This window comes from Mobula birostris, chromosome 16 (assembly GCF_030028105.1).
Source record: "Mobula birostris isolate sMobBir1 chromosome 16, sMobBir1.hap1, whole genome shotgun sequence".
In the NCBI taxonomy this organism is placed as follows: domain Eukaryota; kingdom Metazoa; phylum Chordata; class Chondrichthyes; order Myliobatiformes; family Myliobatidae; genus Mobula; species Mobula birostris.
This window is the reverse complement of record NC_092385.1, coordinates 9113198-9137072: the sequence shown is the minus strand read 5'-3', so window position 1 is coordinate 9137072 and position 23875 is coordinate 9113198. Positions and strand designations below refer to the sequence as shown.

At 42.2% G+C, this 23875-nt stretch overlaps 1 protein-coding gene across 2 annotated transcripts in view; it reads left to right on the top strand.

The window, feature by feature from the left end:
- Positions 1-23606, top strand: part of p4htmb (prolyl 4-hydroxylase, transmembrane b) — an 88678-nt gene extending 65072 nt beyond the window's left edge. The window contains exons 6-9 of one of the 2 annotated variants that reach the window (XM_072280280.1): positions 1299-1484; positions 3933-4023; positions 13180-13303; positions 17990-23606. In XM_072280280.1, coding sequence (XP_072136381.1) covers positions 1299-1484; positions 3933-4023; positions 13180-13303; positions 17990-18201 — 613 coding nt within the window. In that variant the 3' untranslated portion in view covers positions 18202-23606. Of the gene's footprint in view, positions 1-1298; positions 1485-3932; positions 4024-13179; positions 13304-13692; positions 14244-17989 lie in introns of those variants that run through there. The other variant, XM_072280281.1, reaches the window with a different exon arrangement.
- The last annotated feature ends 269 nt before the right edge of the window (positions 23607-23875 follow it).

Here is a 23875-nt window from a genome sequence, read left to right as displayed (position 1 = left end):
TTGTACTCTTATGCTTCTGGACAGTTATCTCCTGTTTTGGACAACAGAGCACTTGGAATCAGTTCCATGGTGCAATGTGTTTGTTGCATCATGTGTTAGCAATATAATGAAGACATTGGCTTACATATTAATGCTTATAAGTATGAAACAAATCCATTTCCAACAGACTCACAATATTAATTTGTTGGAGTAAATGATGGAGGCTGTTTTGAGCTGTCATGAAGCCAGTCAGTAATGTTTTTTAAAAAATATTTTGGCCTAAAATCTTTTCAATGCATTGGTATTACATGTTGTTAATAAACTTCTGAACTCACTGTGCAAGCAATGATTACTTTGTGATCTTTTGTAACTATTCTTGATTCCTTGCCTAATTTTGATGATTTGTGTATGAATGTCACATTAAAATACCTATATCTGGAAAACCCTGCAGGCAGGGAGAAGATATCTGTACCTTTGAATGTGGGGCAAAGGTATATCTCCATCTCTGATGGACTAAATCCTACTGAGTTGAACTTGTGGGATATTCTAAGATTTTTAAAAAATGTTCTCTTTCCCTGACTCAGATTTGATGCTTTGTGCTTTTCTTACTGCAGTTCAACCAGAGAATAGTCCACAGACCAAAATATGCTGCTGTGAGGTGGTAGTTGATTATCCGTCTGGGTCACAATCTGCTTGGCCACTGACAACCAGTGAAGTTACCCCTGCTGGTTTAACGCAGTGTAGTGTCAAGTTTTGCTTGCACTTCGGTGTGTTCTGTGTTTCATTTTTGCTCCAGTTGAATTCATTTAATTGGCAATTGAGTATCCCTGCACAAACGTGTCATAAAGTCAACTTGGGCTTCCTATTTATGAGTAGCATCCAGTGAGCCCAGGAGAAAAGCAACCTGTGGATGAATGGGGCTGAGGTTTGGTGGAGATAATTTGCTAATGTGTTTATATTAATTATGTTCGGTTTCATCTGTAGATTTGAGAATTGCAACATCTGAAAATATTTTCCTGCCAATATGAGCATGGGAAGCCTCCACATGGAGAAGTATGACAATGTTTAGATGATTTTTTGGCTGATTGAGTATTGGTCAGGATGTTGGGAATAACTCTTGCTTTTCTTCAAAATAATATGGGATCATTTATATTCATCCAAGATATTGTTCATAACTTTGCACCTTTGACAACAAAGCTCTCCCTCTGTAGTGCACTTAGATTCTTGTGCTCAAGTGACTTGACTGGCATGTGAAGGGAGGTCTAACCACTGACCAGAAGCGATGTGTCTGACCATCTTAAAATACTGTCTTTTATTAGAGTGATCAGATTGACACAGTTACCTCCAGAGATAGTGGAGCACAGTGAGCCACTGCAGGTTGTGAAGTACGATCAAGGCGGGCACTATCATGCACATCACGACAGTGGACCAATCTACGCAGAGACCAGCTGCTTCCACACAAAGCTAGTAACCAATGGATCCACTCCCTTAGAAACCTCCTGTCGGTCAGTGAATAATTTTAGCAAGTATATGTTTTGTTCTTTACCAGAATGCTTTCTGTGTTTCCCTCCACTGCTACTCCCATTCTATTCATAAGCAAGAGTAAATCTGCTGGTGCCGGAAATCAAAGTAATACACACAAAATACTGGAGGAACTCAGCATGCCAGGCAGCATTTATGGAAGAGAATGAACAGTTGATGTTTTGGGCCAAGACTGACCAGTCTTGCCAGACCCTTGATGAAGGATCTTGGCCTGAAATATTGGCTGTTCACCCCTAGCATTTTTGTGTGTATTACCCATCCTATTCATGTGTACTTTAAGAGGCTATCAACCCCTTAATGTAAAATGGGAGGCTTTAATCTCCTTTTGCCTTACATTTTTTTCCTTCCTTTCTCTCATGAATAATTCAGTCAGTCAACATTCCACTTTATGTTTGCTCATTTGTAATATGCCATGTTGCATGACATAGGCGATCATGATCTATGATTATGATTGTGCGATTGTCCTTGGCAAATTTTTCTACAGAAGTAGTTTGCCATTGTCTGCCTGGCGTCAGTGGTGGCATAACTAGGACTTGTGATGTGCGCCAGCTGCTCATACGACCATCCACCATCTACTCCCAAGGCTTTATATGACTGATCGGGGACTATGCCTTGCCCAAGGGTGACCTGCACACTAGCGGAGGGAAGGAGCACCTTACACCTCCTTTGGTAGAGACACATCTCTACTCCGCCACCTTTATGTACATGGTGGTAATAAACCTCTGACCTCACTGTGCAAGCAATAATTCTCAATGATATTTTTATAACTGTTCTTAGTTCCTCATAATTTTGATGATTTGTGTATGAATGTGATTGTGGGGTAAAGACTTAAAAGTCATTATTAGTTCCAAAAAGCCCACAAGTGACAGATTCCCATATCTATTCCAATGTATCGGTCCATGACTACTCTTGTGCCAAGATGAGGCCACCCTCAGGGTGGAGGAGCAACACCTTATATTCCACCTGGGTAGCCTCTAACCTGATGGCATGAATATCGATTTCTCCTGGTAAACAAATTCCACCCCTCCTTCCCTATTCCCTACTCTGACCTTTTTACCTCTTCTGACTATTACACCCTCTTGGGTTCCCTCCTTCTTCACTTTCTCCTATGGTCCACTCTTCTCTCCTATTAGATTCCTTCTTCTCCAGCCTTTGACCTTTCCTACCCACCTGGCTTCACCTGTCAGCATCCAGCAAGCCTCCTTCCCCTCCCACCAGCTTTTTATTCTGGCGTCTTCCCCCTTCTCAGACCTGAAGAAGGGTCTTTCACAAAACATTGATAGTTTATTCATTTCCATTGATGCTGCCTGGCCTGCTGAGTTCGTCTAGCATTTTGTGTGTGTTGCTTTGAGTCTCACCCTCCTTTTTGTCTCTTAAAGGATAGCCCTAACCTAATTAGCAATCATTTTATTATGGTCACTTTGTTTTGCATACTATCCAGACAGATAATTTCAAAGCATAAGTACATTGAGGTGAATGCAATAACAGAATAAGGCTAAGCTTCAAATATAGAGTGGGAGCAAATGGGGCACAGACCTCTCCTACCAAACTGCCTTTAAGCATGTCAAGGATAAGCTTTCATGTGCAAAGAATATGTGTGCCTCCAAAAGCTGTCAACTTTAAACTTCCACACATCCCCATGCCAAACTGAGAATGCCTTGAAGACTTTATACATGAAAATATGCTTCACAGGTCACAATATAGCCACAATCTTTTTACCCAGGCAGGAAGGTCTGAAACTAGAGGGTGTGAGTTTAAGGTGAGAGAGGAAAGATTTAAGAGTGACTTGTGGTGTCATGGGCATATGGAATAAGCTATCTAAGGAAACTATAGAGGTGGGTACAATTACAACATTTAAAGGGCACTTAAAAAGGTACAGAGATAGAAAAGGTGTAGAGCAGGGGTTCTTGGCCTTCTTATGAAATGAACCAATGAACCAGGTTGGGAACCCTTGGTTTAGAGAAATCTGGACTAGCTGGGACTAGATCTGGGAGGCAGGTGCTAGGCATAGACAAGATGGGCAGAGGGGCCTGTTTCAGTTCTGCTTAACTATGACTTTTTGCTTCTTCACTATATCAAAGTCTGAATAAACTCGTATTCTCAATTATTAATTCCAATTTATATATTTTAAAAATTGGGAATGTTGTTGGGGCCCCTTAGATTTTAAATTGGATGTCTAGAGGAGTCAGGGTTACACAGCAAGCTGGAAGCATTGTTATTTTTTAACGATGAAGATTAAAGAAACTAATTCTTTAAGCAATATTGAACTCTTCAGTACATAATCATGTTATTTTTATATAGTTTAAGGAAGCTAATTAGCTTTCTTCAAACATTTTATTGCTTGCGCTTACAATATGGAATAAATTTCTGACTCACCCCTTGCATTACTTTGAACCTCTCTCCTGCTGCAGATATGTGACAGTGCTGTTTTATTTGAACAATGTTTCTGAAGGAGGGGAGACCGCATTTCCTGTGGCAGACAACAGGACTTATGATGAATTGGTAATGAAATTCTCTCATTTTATTGATAAGCTATTTCGTAATGAGAACATTCTGCATTTAACTGTGTTTCTGCCATGTTGGCCTTTGGACTTGCAATGCCAGAGTCAAAGTCGAGTTTATTGTTTCATGCATCAGAAGATGTTTGCCCAGGTACAAAGGAAAATATCGCAGCAGCATTACAGCATGTAGCATCATAAAATCAGCATTCATAAGAAAAACATACAGATACTGTAAATTATTCCCAATTTATACAAGGAACTAGAAAACACACACACACCATATAGTGTTAAATTACTGAACTAGAAAACACAGTACATAGAATTGTTAAGCATGAGCCAGTTGGCCATTTTTTCAGCTGAGAAGTGACCGCATGAAGGCTAGACTTTCTGTGGTAATTTGTAGGCAGAATATGGAATACACAGTAGAACAGTACAATACAGGAATGGGCCCTTCAGTCTATAGTGTTGTGCTGGACTGATTAAGCAAATGATGCATAATTAAACTCATCCTTTCTGCCTGTGCAAGGTCCGCAACACTCCATTCTTTGCACATTCATGTGCCTATTTAAGAACCTTCTAAATGCCTCTATCATATCTGTTTCCACCACCACCCCTTGCAGAGCATTCCAAGCACCCACCCATCTCTGTATTTTAAAGAACCCAACTCGCCCTTCATACTTCCTTTAAACATTCTCCCTTCATCTTAAATGCATGCCCTCTAGAATTAGACATTTAGACCCTGGGGAGAAAGATACTGACTGATATCAATGCCTTTCTTAATTTTAAAAACTTTTATCAAATATTTCTTCAGTCTCAATTGCTCCTGAGAAAAAGACTCTACTTTGTCCAGTCTCTCCTTACAGCACTTGCCCTCTAATCCAGACAGCATCCCAGTAAACCTCTTTTGCACCCTTTCCAAAGCCTCCACATCTTTCCTATACAACCAGAATTGAATAAAAGATCCTCACTGCTTTTTTTCCATACCATTTACAGTACTGTGCAAAAGCCTTAGGCACCCTCAATTTTTCAGATGGTATGGCCTCCACAGAGCCCTGATCGAGGCTCTCTGGGATTACCTGGAGAGACAGAAGCAAGCGAGACAGCCAAAGTCTGCAGGAAAACTGTGGCAAGTTCTCCAAGATGCTTGGAACAACCTACCAGCTGATTTTCTTATAAAACTGCACACCAGTGTACCTAAGAGAATTGATTCAAAGGCAAAGGGTGTTTTCACTAAATGTTGATTTGATTTAGTTTTTTTTTACTGTTTACTACTCTTTATAGAAACATTTTTGATATTTAGAAACTTCATTTCATGATTTTTGGAAGTATCTTTGCTTTACAGATTTTTTTTACATGTGCCTAAGACTTTTGCACAGTACTGTATCAGACAGTATTACAATGTTGTGTCTCACTGTTTATATTTTCAAAAACATGATAATGTACTTAAATCCAAATACATTCACAAAAATAATTTGTTTTTCTGAATGGCTCTCAGTGTTAAAGTTATGGATGAATGATTAATTATGGATTGTGATACCAAGGTTGCATCAATTAGAAGTCTGAATTACACTTTTCTCCAGTCTCCCCCGAAATTGCTGACCTAAAATTAAAGCTTTCTATGAAAGCATTGACTTTTGGTGAAGAGCCAAGCTCTTGGGTTACCATTCGTTCGTTATGTGTCATGTTGACTGATTGTCCTTCGCAATTTTTTTTCTATACAAGTGGTTTGCCATTGCCTCCTTCTGAACAATGTCTTTACAAGCTGGGTGATTCCAGCCATTATCAGTACTCTTCAGATTGTCAGCCAGCGTCATTAGTTGTATAACCAAGACTTACGATATGCACCAGCTACTTATACAACCATCCATGACCGGCTCCCATGGTTTCATGTGACTTTAATCTGAGGAGTGGGGGCCAGTGGTTGGGCAGATGCTACACCTTGCCCAAGGGTGACTTGCAGGCTAGTGGAAGAAGGGAGTGCCTTACACCTCCTTTGGTAGAGATGTATTTCCACCCCGTCACCCAGAGTTACCATTAAGGGCAAAAATAGAAGGGGAAAGATGGGATAATTTGAGTGGGGATTCACAAATCGAGAAGATTCAGGCTGTACCACTGTGCCCCCACTAGAAATCCCTATAGCCTGTTGGAAGTAATGGTGTTATTCATTGACCCATGGCCAATACTTAACATGGAAGAGCCAATATTGTGATAAAATACATTGGTGGGGGGATGTATAAAATAGGTAAATTTAAATTGGTAAGTTGGTTTATTATTTCCAACATTTACCGAGTACAATGAAAAACTTGGTATTTTGCTTGTCATCCATACACATAATTTTATTATATAGAAACTTAGAAACCCTAAAGCACAATATGGGCCCTTCAGCCCACAAAGCTGTGCTGAACATGTCCTTACCGTAAAATTTACCTAGGGCTACCCATAGCCCTCTATTTTTCTGAGCTCCATGTACCTGTCCAGGAGTCTCTTAAAGGACCTTATCGTATCTGCCTCCACACCTGTCACTGGCAGCCCATTCCACGCACTCACCACTCACTGTGTGAAAAAAAAAACTTACCCCTAACATCTCCTCTGTACCTACTTCCAAGCACTTTAAAACTGTGCCCTCTCGTGCTAGCCATTCCAGCCCTGGGAAAAAGCCTCTGACTATCCACACGATCAATGCCTCTCATCATCATTTCAGACACCACCGTGAGAGAGTCCAGTTCCATCCCCACAACATCACTGGCCTTACGAATGAGTTTGTTGATTCTGTTGGTGTCTGCTACCCTCAGCCTGCTGCCCCAGCACACAACAGCAAACATGATAGCACTGGCCATCACAGACTCACTCGTAGAACATCCTCAGCATCGTCCGGCAGATGTTAAAGGACCTCAGTCTCCTCAGGAAATAGAGACGGCTCTGACCCTTCTTGTAGACAGCCTGAGTGTTCTTTGACCAGTCCAGTTTATTGTCAATTCATATCCCCAGGTATTTGTAATCCTCCACCATGTCCATACTGACCCCCTGGATGGAAATAGGGGTCACCAGTACCTTAGCTCTCCTCAGCTCCTTAGTCTTTTTCACATTAAGCTGCAGATAATTCTGCTCACACCATGTGACAAAGTTTCCTACCGTAGCCCTGTACTCAGCCTCATCTCCCTTGCTGATGCATCCAACTATGGCAGAGTCATCCGAAAACTTCTGAAGATGACAAGACTCTGTGCAATACTATATTCTGCCATTATATTTCACCTACCAAAATGAACCACCTCACACTTATCTGGGTTGAACTCCATCTTCCACTTCTCAGCTCAGTCTTGCATCCTATCAATGTCCTGTTGTCACCTCTGACAGCCCTCCACACTATCCGCAACACCACCAACCTTTGTGTCATCAGCAAATTTACTAACCCTCCCTCCACTTCTTCATCCAGGTAATTTATAAAAATCATGAAGAGCAGGGGTCCCAGAACAGATCTCTGAGGCACACCATTGGTGACCGACCTCCATGTAGAATATGACCCGTCTACAATCACTCCTTGCCTTCTGTGGGCAAGCCAGTTCTGGATACACAAAGCAAGATCCCCTTGGATTCCATGCATCCTTACTTTCTGAATAAGCCTTGCATGGGGTAACTTGTCAAATGCCTTGCTGAAATCCATATACACTACATCTACTGCTCTACCTTCATCAGTTTGTTTAGTCACATCCTCAAAAAATTCATTCAGGCTCGTAAGGCACGACCTGCCTTTGACAAAGCCATGCTGTCTATTCCTAATCATATTATGCCTCTCCAAATGTTTATAAATCCTGCCTCTCAGGATCTTTTCCATCAACTTACCAACCATGGAAGTAAGACTTACTGGTCTATAATTTCCTGGGCTATCTCTACTCCCTTTCTTGAATAATGGAACAACATCCGCAACCCTCCAATCTTCCAGAAACTTGCCCGTCTCCATTGATGATGCAAAGATCATCGCCAGAGGCTCAGTGATCTCTTCCCTCGCCTCCCACAGTAGCCTGGGGTACCTCTCATCCAGTCCCGGTGACTTATCCAACTTGATGCTTTCCAAAAGCTCCAGCACATCCTCTTTTCAGTCCACTACAAGTCATCCCTACAACACTCACAACACACTGGAGGAACTCAGCAGGTCGGGCAGCATCCAGGGAAACGATGTCAACGTTTCGGGCCGGAACCCTTCGCCTCTGCCCCTTCCCTCTTCAGTCCTGATGAAGGGTTCCGGCCCGAAACGTCGACTCATCGTTTCCAAGGATGCTGCCCGATCTGCTGAGTTCCTCCAGCGTGTTGTGAGTGTTGCTTTGATCCCAGCACCTGCAGATTATTTTGTGCTTACAAGTCATCCCTACAGTCGCTAAGATCCTTTTCTGTAGTGAATACTGAAGCAAAGTATTCATTAAGTACCTCTGCTATCTCCTCCGGTTCCATACACGCTTTTCCACTGTCATACTTGATTGGTCCTATTCTCTTAGTCTTATCCTCTTGCTCTTCACATATTTGTAGAATGCCTTGGGGTTTTCCATAATCCTGTCTGCCAAGACCTTCTCATGGCCCCTTCTGGTTATCCTAATTTCTTTCTTAAGCTTCTTCCTGCTAGCCTTATAATCTTCTAGACCTCTATCATTACCTAGTTTTTTGAACCTTTTGTAAGTTCTTGTTTTCTTCTTGACGAGATTTACAACAGCCTTTGTACATCATGGTTCCTGGACCCTACCATCCTTTCCCTGTCTCATTAGAACGTACCTATGCAGAACTCCACGCAAATATCCCCTGAACATTTGCCACATTTCTGCCATACATTTCCCTGAGAACATCTGTTCCCAATTTATGCTTCCAAGTTCCTGCCTGATAGCCTATTTCCCCTTACTCCAATTAAACGTTTTCCTAACTGACCAGATTCATTTCCCAATACCAGATCAAGTACAGCCTCTCCTCTTGTAGGCTTATCTGCATATTGTGTCAAGAAACTTCTTGAATACACCTAACAAACTCCACCCCATCTAAACCCCTCGCTCTAGGGACATGCCAATCAACATTTGGGAAATTAAAATCTCCCACCACGACAACCCTGTTATTATTACACCTTTCCAGAATCTGTCTCCCTATCTGCTCCTCGATGTCCCTGTTATTATTGGGTAGTCTATAAAAAACACCCAGTAGTTATTGACCCTTTCCTCTTCCTCACTTCCACCCACAGAGGCTATTGGGTGGTCTATAAAAAACACCTAGTAGAGTTATTGACCCCTTCCTGTTCCTAACTTCCACCCACAGAGACTCCGGAGACAATCCCTCCATGTCTTCCTCCTTTGCTGCAGCTGTGACACTATCTCTGATCAACAGTGCTATGCCCACACTTCTTTTGCCTCCCTCCCTGTTCCTTCTGAAACATCTAAAGCCTGGCACTCGAAGTAACCATTCCTGCCCCTGAGCCATCCAAGTCTCTGTAGTGGCCACAACATCATAGCTCCAAGTACTGATCCACGCTCTAAGCTCATCCACTTTGTTCATAATATTCCTTCCATTAAAATAGACACATCTCAAACCATCGGTCTGAGCGTGTCCCTTCTCTATCACCTGCCTATCCTCCCTTTCGGACTGTCTCCAAGCTTTCTCTATTTGTGAGCCAATTGTCTCTTCCTCCGTCTCTTCAGTTTGGTTCCCACCCCCCAGAGAGTGGTGAATCTGTGGAATTCTCTGCCACAGGAAACAGTTGAGGCCAGTTCATTGGCTATATTTAAGAGGGAGTTAGATGTGGCCCTTGTGGCTAAAGGGATCAGGGGGTATGGAGGGAAGGCAGGTACAGGGTTCTGAGTTGGATGATCAGCCATGATCATACTGAATGGCGGTGCAGGCTTGAAGGGCTGAATGGCCTATTCCTGCACCTATTTTCTATGTTTCTAATCCTAGTTTAAACTCTCCCCAATAGCCTTAGCCCACCTCCCCACCAGGATATTGGTTCCCCTGGGATTCAAGTGCAACCTGTCCTTTTTGTACAGGTCACTCCTGCCCCAAAAGAGGTCCCAATGATCCAGAAATCTGAATCCCTGCCCCCTGCTCCAATCCCTCAGCCACACATTTATCCTCCACCTCACTCTATTCCTATACTTACTGTCGCGTGGCACAGGCAGTAATCCCAAGATTACTACCTTTGTGGTCCTGCTTCTCAACTTCCTTCCTAACTCCCTGTAGTCTGCTTTTAGGACCTCCTCCCTTTTCCTGCCTATGTCATAGGTAGGAAAATATATTACAGTCAGCCCTCCTTATCCGCGAGTTCTGCATGCGCGAATTCAACCAACCACGAATCGAGAAAACCCGGAAGTGCTGTTCCAGCACTTGCTGTTCAAGCACATACATACTTTTTTTTCTTGTCATTATTCCCTAAACAATGCAGTATAACGAATATTTTACATGGCATTTACATTGTATTAGGTATTATAAGTAATCTAGAGATGATTTAAAGTATACGGGAGGATGTGTGTAGGTTATCGTGGATCGGGATCGAAAAAAAACCAGAAGTTCACTTACTAAGTAAGTTGGAACAGGTACATCCGCTATTATTTAGTGTCAGTTAGTCAAACGTTTGTCTTAGTATATAGTATATATTTTACCTTTCTATGCGTATAAAATACTTAAGAAATGTACGTTTCAGCGCTGGGCTTGGGAACGGAAATTCCCGAGTTCGATCCAGTGACAGATCGCTCCCGAGCCCGCGCTCTCCATCCCTGCTGGGTTGATGTGAAGGATCAAAAACCCAAAACCCCAAACCCCAAAACCCAATAATTAAACCACTGCATTGCTTAGTAATAATTCTAGCTTTAATCGGGCAGGGCCTTTCTCATTTTATCCTTTAAAATTGTGCCGATTGTTGACCGACTGTAGCCTAACGCTTTTCCAATGACTGATGGCGTTTCACCTCTTTCTGATTGCTTTATTATTTCCACTTTATTTTAAATCGTGATCGTGATTATTTTCGTGAACAGAAACACTGTGGATTCAGAGCTCCGCTGCGGGGTCGTAATGCCCACCACATCGAGACAGGTTGAATAAGGGACTTGAGCATCCGCGTTTTTTGGTATCCGCGAGGGGTCTGGGAACCAATCCCTCGCGGATAAGGAGGGCCGACTGTATTGTAATGCATCAAGGTAGTCCAAGAGGAAACTATAATCAATAAAATGCTACAGTTATGGATAAACTGCAGTATAGGCAGATAATAAGGTGCAAGGCCAAGATGAAGTAGATTGTGAGGTCAAGAGTCCATCTTACAGTATTAGGGACCATTCAATTGTCTTACAACAGTGGGATAGAAGCTGTCCTTCAGCCTGGTGGTATGTGTTTTTAAGGCCTTTATATTTTCTTGCTCAATGGGAGGGGGAGAAGAGATAATAACCACAGTGAGTGATGTCTTTGATTATTGTCCGTCTTACCAAAACAGCAAGAAGTGTAGATGAGGTCTGTGGAGAGTAGGCTGTTTTTTCTAATATGCCAAGCTATTTTCACAACTTACAGAGTCATATAAAAGTACAGCACAGAAACAGGCCCTTCGACTCATCTAGTCTGGGCCAAGCCATTAAAACTGCCTACCCCAACAACCTGCACTGGATCCATAGCCCTCCATCCCATCCGTGTACCTATCCAAACTTCTCTTAAATGTTGAAATCAAGCTCGCATGCATCACTTGTTCCACACTCTTAAGACCCTCTGAATGAAGAAGTTTCCCCTCATATTCCCCTTAAACTTTTCACCTGTCACCCTTAACCCATGACCTCTAGTTGTAGTCTCACCCAACCTCTGTGGAAAAAGCCTGCTTGCATTTACCCTATCTGTACCCCTCAATTTTGTATACCTCTATCAAATCTCCCCTCGATCTTATACGTTCCAAGGAATCAAGTCCTAACCTATTCAATTTTTCCTTGTAACTCAGGTCCTTCAGGCATGGCAATGTCCTTATACATTTTCTCTGTAGTTACTGCAGTCTTGGGCAGAGCAGTAGCTATTCCAAGTCATGATGCATCCAGATAGAACGGTGCATCTGTAGGTTTATGTGGGACAGCAAATACAGTAAATAAATGTAGGAAGTTTAGAGGAACACCAGGAATGGCATTAATGTAAATAGCCCATAGAGCCAATAAAATTATAGATTTATTGGTGAAACTGCAGTGTATTGTGTTTTAACCTGTTGGCTTTATAATCTTCAAACTTGATGGTAGCTGAAATCAAGCAGCTGAGTATTTGGGATTTCTATTTAAGCACAAGGGTGTGATATCATTGTGGCGGCATCTTTACTGGCAGCTATCCATGTCACTTGGCGCCGCAATGACTTCGGGTATCTACTTACACAATATCCATCTCCTGCTTTTAGAATAAAGGGAATATTCCAGGCTGAGATTGCATTCAAAGTGCTGATTGTTAGCCCTTAATCTCCCTTGAATTCATTTCATTATAGCTCTTCCGTACATTAGATAGCAGTTTATAGTATCAGTGAAGAGGAGTATCTAAATGGTATTTGTTCTGCTAATTAATGTGATGGCTAGGCACCAAAGCTGGCTGTTATTTTAGTGAATCCCTTATCACTTCATGATAATGGAAAAGCATACTGTCTGATTTAGAACATGCAGGCCAGGATGTCCCCAGTACTCTTTGGGCTAAGGAGGAGAAAGCAAGCCAAGTATTTCTTGTTCTGATCATACTCCAGTGAACCTTTTGGAAAGACGTCCATATGACATTAGGTGCAGAAAGGATTGTGCTTAGCTGTGTTTTTGCCTTTTCCTCCAACGCTGAAGAAAGTGTTGACACTACATATCTGTATGTGGGAAAGCCACAGAAGGGTGAAGTGGCAGAGTGCTAGAAGCTATGTAGCCATATTTCCACATTAAACATTGCTCTTAATTACAGGGATAGTGAGAGGAAGCCCACTGATCTTACAATGTGAACTATAAATACGCTGTTGGACCAGCAGATGATTAACAGTTGACATGTTGTCAGTGTTATGTTTGGATTTCAGTTCGAGGAGCTAAGCCTCAGACAGTTGATGTAGATAACGTATGTTGCATTCCAATAATTGTGAGGCTAGAAAAAAATGTTTAGTTGACATGGAGAGTCTTGACTTACGCCCTGCACTTGTTTGTGATTCCTTCCTCAGTCCTTAATGCAGAATGACGTGGATTTACGAGATACACGGCAAAACTGCAAAAGAGCCAACTTGTTGGTGAAGCCTGTGCAAGGCACTGCTCTCTTTTGGTACAACTACCTCTCTAACGGCGAAGGTATTTGCTCCAGTCTGCATTTACATTATTTTAGGTTTGCACTGCTGGAGAGGAAAGTGAAGTGTCCTGAGTGTCCATTAACTGAATTTGACTCCTGTTCTATTTGGCATTTAAAATTGCCCCAAATAATGGGGAGAGGAAACCTACTCCATTGTGTGATTCAAAAATTGTCATTTATGCTGCAGCACTGTCATTTGTACTACCGATGTTTATTCATCAGTAGCATCATTCAAGATGCTCTCCTGACTTTCCCAATGTGCATTGCTCTGCTTGCCATGAAGATGAGTCACTTTAAATTCAGTATGTTGCTGATCTACTGTGTTCATATGGTTCAATTTAATATCAGAGAATGTATACAGTATACAACCTGAAATTCTTACTTTTCGCAGACATCCACGAAACACGAAATCCCAAGGAATGAGTGATAGAAACATCAGAACTCCAAAGCTCCCCCCTCCCATGCACAATCAGTCGCAGCAGAAGCATCGACCACCCCCGCAACCTTGCAAGCAATAACAAAAGCCCCCCGAAGACACTTTGATCCAGAGTCCATCAAAAACTACAATCCATAGTAGCTCAGAAGGGTAGGGCAAGGAAGAGGAGGGCAGTTGTGATAGGGGACTCGATAGTAAGGGGGTCAGATAGGCGATTCTGTGGACGCAGTCCAGAGACCCGGATGGTAGTCTGCCTCCCTGGTGCCAGGGTCCGGGATATTTCTGATCATGTCCAAGATATCCTGAAGTGGGAGGGTGAGGAGCCAGAGGTCGTGGTACATATAGGTACCAATGATATAGGTAGGAAAAGGGATGAGGTCCTGAAAGGAGAATATAGGGAGCTAGGAAGGGAGTTGAGAAGAAGGACCGCAAAGGTAGTAATCTCGGAATTACTGCCTGTGCCACGCGACAGTGAGAGTAGGAATGCGATGAGGTGGAGGATAAATGCGTGGCTGAGGGATTGGAGCAGGGGGCAGGGATTCAAGTTTTTGGGTCATTGGGACCTCTTTTGGCGCAGGCGTGACCTGTACAAAAAGGATGGGTTACACTTGAATCCTAGGGGGACCAATATCCTGGCAGGGAGGTTAGCGAGGGCTACTGAGGTGACTTTAAACTAGAATGTTTGGGGGGTGGGAATCAAATTAAAGAGGTTAGGCGTGAGGAGGTTAGTTCACAACAGGGGGATGGGAACCAGTGCAGAGAGACAGTGGGGTGTAAAGTGAGGGTAGAAGCAAAAAGTACTAAGGAGAAGAGTAAAAGTGGCAGGCCGACAAATCCAGGGCAATTATTAAAAAGGACCACTTTTCAACATAATTGTATAAGGGCTAAGAGAGTTGTAAAAGAGCGCCTGAAGGCTTTGTGTGTCAATGCAAGGAGCATTCGTAATAAGGTGGATGAATTGAAAGTGCAGATTGTTATTAATGATTATGATATAGTTGGGATCACAGAGACATGGCTCCAGGGTGACCAAGGATGGGAGCTCAACGTTCAGGGATATTCAATATTCAGGAGGGAAAGACATGAAGGGAGGGGAGGTGGGGTGGCGTTGCTGGTTAAAGAAGAGATTAACGCAATAGGAAGGAAGGACATAAGCCGGGAAGATGTGGAATCGATATGGGTAGAGCTGCGTAACACTAAGGGGCAGAAGGCGCTGGTGGGAGTTGTGTACAGGCCACCTAACAGTAGTAGTGAGGTTGGAGATGGTATTAAACAGGAAATTAGAAATGTGTGCAATAAAGGAACAGCAGTTATAATGGGTGACTTCAATCTACATGTAGATTGGGTGAACCAAATTGGTAAAGGTGCTGAGGAACAGGATTTCTTGGAATGTATGCGGGATGGTTTTTTGAACCAACATGTCAAGGAACCAACTAGAGAGCAGGCTATTCTGGACTGGGTTTTGAGCAATGAGGAAGGGTTAATTAGCAATCTTGTCGTGAGAGGCCCCTTGGGTAAGAGTGACCATAATATGGTGGAATTCTTCATTAAGATGGAGAGTGACATAGTTAATTCAGAAACAAAGGTTCTGAACTTAAAGAAGGGTAACTTTGAAGATATGAGACGTGAATTAGCTAAGATAGACTGGCAAATGACACTTAAAGGATTGACGGTGGATATGCAATGGCAAGCATTTAAAGGTTGCATGGATGAACTACAACAATTGTTCATCCCAGTTTGGGAAAAGAATAAATCAAGGAAGGTAGTGCACCCGTGGCTGACAAGAGAAATTAGGGATAGTATCAAATCCAAAGAAGAAGCATACAAATTAGCCAGAAAGAGTGGCTCACCTGAGGACTGGGAGAAATTCAGAGTTCAGCAGAGGAGGACAAAGGGCTTAATTAGGAAGGGGAAAAAAGATTATGAGAGAAAACTGGCAGGGAACATAAAAACTGATTGTAAAAGCTTTTATAGGTATGTAAAAAGGAAAAGACTGGTAAAGACAAATGTAGGTCCCCTACAGACAGAAACAGGTGAATTGATTATGGGGAGCAAGGACATGGCAGACCAATTGAATAATTACTTTGGTTCTGTCTTCACTAAGGAGGACATAAATAATCTTCCAGAAATAGTAGGGGACAGAGGGTCCAGTGAGATGGAGGAACTGAGCGAAATACTTGTTAGTAGGGAAGTGGTGTTAGGTAAATTGAAGGGATTGAAGGCAGATAAATCCCCAGGGCCAGATGGTCTGCATCCTAGAGTGCTTAAGGAAGTAGCCCAAGAAATAGTGGATGCATTAGTGATAATTTTTCAAAACTCGTTAGATTCTGGACTAGTTCCTGAGGATTGGAGGGTGGCTAATGTAACCCCACTTTTTAAAAAAGGAGGGAGAGAGAAACCGGGGAATTATAGACCAGTTAGCCTAACATCGGTGGTGGGGAAACTGCTGGAGTCAGTTATCAAGGATGTGATAACAGCACATTTGGAAAGCGGTGAAATCATCGGACAAAGTCAACATGGATTTGTGAAAGGAAAATCATGTCTGACGAATCTGATAGAATTTTTTGAGGATGTAACTAGTAGAGTGGATAGGGAAGAACCAGTGGATGTGGTATATTTGGATTTTCAAAAGGCTTTTGACAAGGTCCCACACAGGAGATTAGTGTGCAAACTTAAAGCACATGGTATTGGGGGTAAGGAATTGATGTGGATGGAGAATTAGTTAGCAGACAGGAAGCAAAGAGTGGGAATAAACGGGACCTTTTCAGAATGGCAGGCGGTGACTAGTGGGGTACCGCAAGGCTCTGTGCTGGGACCCCAGTTGTTTACAATATATATTAATGACTTGGATGAGGGAATTAAATGCAGCATCTCCAAGTTTGCGGATGACACGAAGCTGGGTGGCAGTGTTAGCTGTGAGGAGGATGCTAAGAGGATGCAGAGTGACTTGGATAGGTTGGGTGAGTGGGCAAATTCATGGCAGATGCAATTTAATGTGGATAAATGTGAAGTTATCCACTTTGGTGGCAAAAATAGGAAAACAGATTATTATCTGAATGGTGGCTGATTAGGAAAAGGGGAGGTGCAACGAGACCTGGGTGTCATTATACACCAGTCATTGAAAGTGGGCATGCAGGTACAGCAGGCGGTGAAAAAGGCGAATGGTATGCTGGCATTTATAGCAAGAGGATTCGAGTACAGGAGCAGGGAGGTACTACTGCAGTTGTACAAGGCCTTGGTGAGACCACACCTGGAGTATTGTGTGCAGTTTTGGTCCCCTAATCTGAGGAAAGACATCCTTGCCATAGAGGGAGTACAAAGAAGGTTCACCAGATTGATTCCTGGGATGGCAGGACTTTCATATGAAGAAAGACTGGATGAACTGGGCTTGTACTCGTTGGAATTTAGAAGATTGAGGGGGGATCTGATTGAAACGTATAAAATCCTAAAGGGATTGGACAGGCTAGATGCAGGAAGATTGTTCCCGATGTTGGGGAAGTCCAGAACAAGGGGTCACAGTTTGAGGATAAAGGGGAAGCCTTTTAGGACCGAGATTAGGAAAAACTTCTTCACTCAGAGAGTGGTGAATCTGTGGAATTCTCTGCCACAGGAAGCAGTTGAGGCCAGTACATTGGCTATATTTAAGAGGGAGTTAGATATGGCCCTTGTGGCTATGGGGATCAGGGGGTATGGAGGGAAGGCTGGGGCGGGGTTCTGAGTTGGATGATCAGCCATGATCATAATAAATGGTGGTGCAGGCTCGAAGGGCCGAATGGCCTACTCCTGCACCTATTTTTTCTATGTTTCTATAACTTTGACAGGTTCTCTTTTTCCATCAGGGTCGCTCCTGCGACAACGAGAGTGGAAGGAATTTATTCCTTGGAACACAGGAGAATGAGGGGTGACTTTCTAGAGGTGTATAAAATCATTTTCACCCAGGAAAAGGGAATCCAAAACTAGAGGACATAGGTTTAAAGTGAGAGGAGAAAGATTTAAAAAGGACCCAAGCCGCCAGAAGGGCGGTCCATATATGGAATGAGCTACCAGAGGAAGTGATTAAGGCAAATACAGAAACAACATTTGAAAGATGGTTGAACACGTACATGGATAGAACAGGTTAGAGAGATGTGGGCCAGATGTGAGGAAATTGGACAAGCTTAGGTGGGCACCTTGATTGTCATAGTTGTGTTGGGCCAAAGGTCTTGTTTCCTTGCTGTATAAATTTGTGACTGTAGTGTCCTCTGGGTTCCTACAGGCTGGGTAGGAGAACAAGATGAGTACTCACTGCATGGAGGCTGCATTGTCATCCGGGGGACCAAATGGATTGCCAACAACTGGATCAATATCGACCCAGATATTCAGCGACAACTGCAGTTCCAGCAAGCAATTTCCAGATATGCCAGTAATGAAACTCCTGCGGAATGGGCAGTCGATGCCATTTTCCGGGATCTGCACGTGGAACTGTGAATCTGTTGCAAAACAACAAATGCTGTTGAATGCTTTGCAAAGACAAACTGCCCCATTTGTACTCCCTCACTCTCAGTCAAGGTTTCAAAGGAAAAGAAAATGCTGGGGTCAATTCCTTTTGTTCAGCAACCTTTCATTTTACCTTCAGCTTTTGACTGCAATCGCTGGCAAGCTATTTGACAGCATGTTCCACCTCAGTTGAGTCTGATTGAGCAAGGTGCATGTTTTGAGGTTGGATCAGTGGCTTATGATTCGGGATGGCAAGTTTCAACTTATTTTGTATCCTCAGTATTGCTTTCCCTTTGACCTCTCACCTGCCCAGTCATGGGGCAAGAGGTAGGACAGACAGCTCCTAGTTCTTTTGCCTGAAGTGGGTGTTTATGAGCGGGCATGTGTATGTGTACTCACACCCAAAATATTAATATGTTTCTATTCCACACACTTTGTATCAAAGCAATTTTTAATTTTTATTTCAGATTTCCAGTCTTTTTCAACACTTCTTAAATGATCTTCCTCCTTTTGCCAAGTAGTGTACCTAAGTAATTGTAGAGCTCTAACAAGCAAGGTCCCAGCTTTAATGTCTAGTCTGTATAATGTTGTTATGCACTGATCTTGTTAGGGTGGTTATGAGGTAACTACCAATTGGCCTTGGAATGACCACATTACAACAACGGAAATCTGTTAAGTTTTCTATACATATTGAGAAAATCTTGGAGAAGGGTTACACTTGTGTAGATTAGGCAAGGATTGAGCAGTGAGGCCTTTGCTCGTCGAATAGCCTGCTGACACATCCTTTGCTCAGATAATGCACAGCTATTTAAGTGAGGTCTTGAAGGAAGTGAGTCTGTGGATCTGCACTCGGAAGCTTTCAAGGAAGGAGCAGTCAGTACTGGGGAGGGGAGTCTCTGTGCTTTCTGTTTAATAGCATAGTCTTGCTAGAATATGCTAGCCATCTGTTCATGCCTTGTCTTAATGGTCCAGTGGGCCATCTAAACCAATATTAACAAGCTGAACATGACCAGGACCTTCCTGATATCCACAGACATGTGCTTCAGCAAGGGTCGCTGGATAAGGAACAGGACTGGAATTCTGTTAGCTTCTCTGCTCTGCACTACTGGGCAGAATGTGCTGGTGCACTATCGTCTGTGTTCCAACCACACAGCAGTGATCAAAAATGAGACTCTTCCAATCATTCATGGTTTGATGCCACACTGGGTCGGTCGTATTCAATCATCAACCCAGGCATTGAGGAAGACAGTACCACTCAATCCTTGCCTGTTTGACCATGGGCCATTAGTTAATCATCATTTGAGAGAGGAGAAAGTTTCTGTGAATCTTATTTGGATGAAGAGTCCTTAAAATAATATTTGTCTAAAATGCATAGTAACTTAATAGTACCAGATACTTTTTAAGAACAGCATGCAAACTTTCTGCAGAAGTGTTCTTATTTTGTATGCTTAGTTGGTGGCGGACAGTGAGGAAGTTCATTCTTTCCACTTATACAATCTCCCTTTTCCCTCCATTGGACATGTTCACATCTACTATAGGGCAATCAGTGTGGAGAGGGCTGCTCCTACTGTTGTATAGAAGCTGCTTGAAATCATTGCCTCGTTTTAAAAATGCTGATTTGGTGGATATATCTACTATTACTGCTGTGTGCTTGCAAGGTCAAAGCACTGTTGCCCAACTCAGCTCCTCCATTCCTTACATTGTTCAAGGATTAAGCTGACTACAAATGTGTTTCCTCAATGATCTCCAAGCCATTCGCTCATGCCTTCTGCCCCCTGCCGTTTCCAAATGGAATTTCATGGCCCAGTACTAATCGGAGTGGTCATTGCTCATTTTTTAGTAGTGTTCCACTGCAGAGTGAACCTTAGCTGAGTTGGATCCTGATTGTGGTTTGAGCCAATGTCCACTTTGCGAAAGGCCCCCCAAACAATGCTGCAGGAAGAGACACAACCATTCAAAACCAATCCCAAAAATTCCAGAGCAACACATACAAAATGCTGGAGGAACTTAGCAGGTCAGGCAGCATCTATGGAAGTGAATAAACAGTTGATGTTCCAGGCCAAAACCCTTCTTCAAGACCAATGAGTATTCAATAAGAGTACTTACTGGTCCTGAATTCCTCAATGGTAAATGGTAAGTATTCAATAAAAAGACTTACTGGTTTTATTGCACAGGTATTCTAGCAACCAAAGCACATCAGCAGCAGGTATGATATTTCTTTAACAGACGTTAAAGTGATGCTGGTTGGTGAAATGATGGGGGTGTGCTTGAACGGAGGCCAAATGTTCTTCCAGTTATTGCCCTAGATGACATCTGTTAGCTCTATACAACCATGTGCTTACAGATTGAAAAATTATCCATTAATCTGACAGTGTGATGATTACAGCACAGGCCTTTCAACCTACAATGTTGTGCCAACCTTTTAACCTACTTTGATCAATCAATCCCTCCCCTCCCACAATATACTCTATACTGTATAATAGGAAGTTAGAGTTTCTAAATGTGAAGAATCTCCAATTCACAGACTGTAATGCACCAACGGCATCTAAATGTGAAACACTTATAGGTAGTGAAACTGTAGCTTATTCAAAACATAAGTAGATACTTCCCTTCTTACACACTAACCCTGCCTAAAGATCTGTTGAAAAAATATTATACCTGCTACTGATATTAGAGCACCTCCTGTGATATAAAGCCGTTTTCGATAATTATTCTAGGATTTTTGGGGCTGTTTTTAAAATATTGAGCCGCTTGCTTATATATGATTTTTTTTGCTATTTGAAATCCAGACTAGATGCCAGCCCTTGCTTGAGCACGCTTCTGCACCCTACACTGGCCCTTGGCCATGATCCATGCATTTTTGACAGATTAATGATCAAGAGTGGGAAGTGGGGCTCTGTTTTCCTCTCTTCCCCCTAGGACAGGTTCATCTACCTTGGATGAGGTTGGCCAGGACATTCCAGGTGATGATAACCCAGCACCACAGAGAGCTGTTGTTTACTGACTAATTTTCAAGAACACCATAATCACACAGCTTTATTGGCTGCAGAATTGTGCTGTTACAGTCTACAATGAAACTTTATAAGTTTGTATATAGAACTTGAAGCCCAATTTCAGTCATTAGTAAGTGGCCTAAACCTTCAAGGTAACTGAAGGCTACAGGAGCAGAATCAGGTCATTCAGCTCATCAAGTCAGCTCCACTATTCCTTCATGACTGACTTATTATCCCCCTCAACCCCATTCTGCTTAGTCTTTCTCTCCTGAAGCTTCCCAGCAGAAGCTATTTCATTCAACATCCTCAGCTCCCTGTGGTTCTTCATGTGTTGTAAATGTGTTCTTATAAGTGGAGATTACAACAGTATAAGATGGATCTGATAGCCAAAGAGGGCCATGATTCTCAGGGTATATAGGGATAGGAAAAATTTCAAAGAAAGTTGTCATTTCTTAGATGAGCTTATGGTCTCTTCAGCAAAGGAGGGCATCACTGCTAAGCTTGATCCTTTATACTAGGGGTTCCCAGCCTGGGGTGCACAGACCCCTCAGTTAATGGTAGGGGTCCATGCCATAAATAAGGTTGGGAACTGCTGCTTTATATAAATACATGAACACAAACCATCCCAAGTTATGTTACCCCTTCTCTTCACTCCTTCACACAAGCCCGGGACATTAAAACTCATCAATTGCCAGTCTGATTATACTCTGCTCAGCCTAGGAGTCAGTACATGGGCTTTGTGTTTGCATCTCCCAACATCTAACACAAATTCACCCACTGAGCCCTGTTATTTTACAGGGAAAGTGGTACAGTTAGTATACCTGGTTTACTGCACAATGGTGGTTCTGAGCCAAAGCTGGAAATCCCACATACTGGTCACAGGTGCATTATGGCAACTGCTGTGACTAGCATGCAAACAAAAGAGCACTTGGCAATTTCAATCCCATTTCTCATTTCTGCCCAGAATCACTGAGCAATGAGGGATGTTATTTGGCATAATATTCTTGTGTCAATCATAGGACCGGTTGCCGATTGTCTTTACTGTGAGGCAGTTTCTTCTCCCCTGTAGGCATTTACAGTTTACTCTGTAAGTAAAATAACTACTGCTGTTTTGTACTGGGGGTGGCACTGTAGTATAGAGGTTAGTGCATTGCTTTACAGCGCTAGTGACCAGGGTTCAATTCCTTCTGCTATCTGTAAGGAGTTCATGGCTTCTCCCCATTATCATGTAAGGTTCCTCTGGATGCTTCAGTTTCCTCACACATTCCAAAGATGTACAGGTTAATAAGTTAATTAGTTACATGGGTGTAATTGGGTGGCATGGGCTTGTTGGTCCAGAAAGGCCTGTTACCATGCTGTATCTATATATTAAAAATGAAAAAAAATTACTAAGTTCCACCTTTGTTCTGTTTCTTTTGCCAATTACTTTGCATTGGCAGCCTCTGGTTGCTCATCTAAAATTCAAAGTTCAAGTAAATTTATTATCAAAGTACGTATATGTCACCATATATAACCCTGGGATTTATTTTCTTGTGGGCAAACAAAGTAAATACAAGGAAACACAATAGAATCAATGAAAGACTGTACCCAACAGGACGGACAAACATCCATTGTGCAAAGGCTTAATGGGAAATTACAGGCTGCAGATTGCAGTGAGAGTAATTCAGAAGAGGTACAATATATTTAGAAGTTTTGTAAGCAGCCTGCAACATGTTGCTATGGTTCAGTGACGCCATCTTGAGGAAACATGTTAAAACAGTTCTTCCCTATTAACAGAACTTCTCATAATTCTCAACACCTTAAAAATCCCCTTAACATTATCTGCAGTAAGGAGAACAATCTCTCCAGTCATCAATCTGAAAGTTTGCAAATTGTTTAAATTAAAGGTTTTCTTGATTATTTTAAATTAAATTCTATTTAAAAGCAATGTAAAAACGGTCTTATTTAATGCCCAGTGATGGATTGTATATTTATATAGTACGTTTTAAGAAAGTCACACCTTATATTTTGAATTGATTTATCATATTTATCTCATCATTTTTGAATATTGTTTAAAGAAGTCAGTTCTAATATTTATACAGTTCCACCCATAGTTTGAGATGCTGAATTATTTATTAAAGTGTGATAATGTTTTAATCCTTTATATTTAATTTGTTTTCTTCAGGAATGTATTTTGTAGCTGGGAATTTTCCCAATGTCTTTATTATTTAATTGTAGCTCTTGCACTCGATTTCCCCCAAGATTCTCTTGGGTTACTCAGGTTACATGTGTCAGCTTGTTCTGAATAGAGCAACATGTTTCTTGTCTGTACTGCATGTGTATTGTATTCTGTCTGCCTGTCTCTGTGTTGACTTGAGAACTGCTGTGGAATCCTCACCAACAACAATCAAAATAAAAGTTTTAAACTGATATTGCTTGGATTCTGTTCAATTATCTTTCCCAGTTACAGATTTTCAGATTTCCTACTTCTTGACCACCTCACAAACGGATGAAGTGTCTCGGCCCGAGATTTCAATTTGTTTAGGTCAAGTTCAAATTTATTGTCATTCAACCATGTAAATGGCCAAATGAAACAATGTGCACAGCACAGTACGTATAACTCACACACAACACATAAATAAATAAATATATTCCAGAAAATTGATGTTTAGCATAAGGTGTATTTACAATGC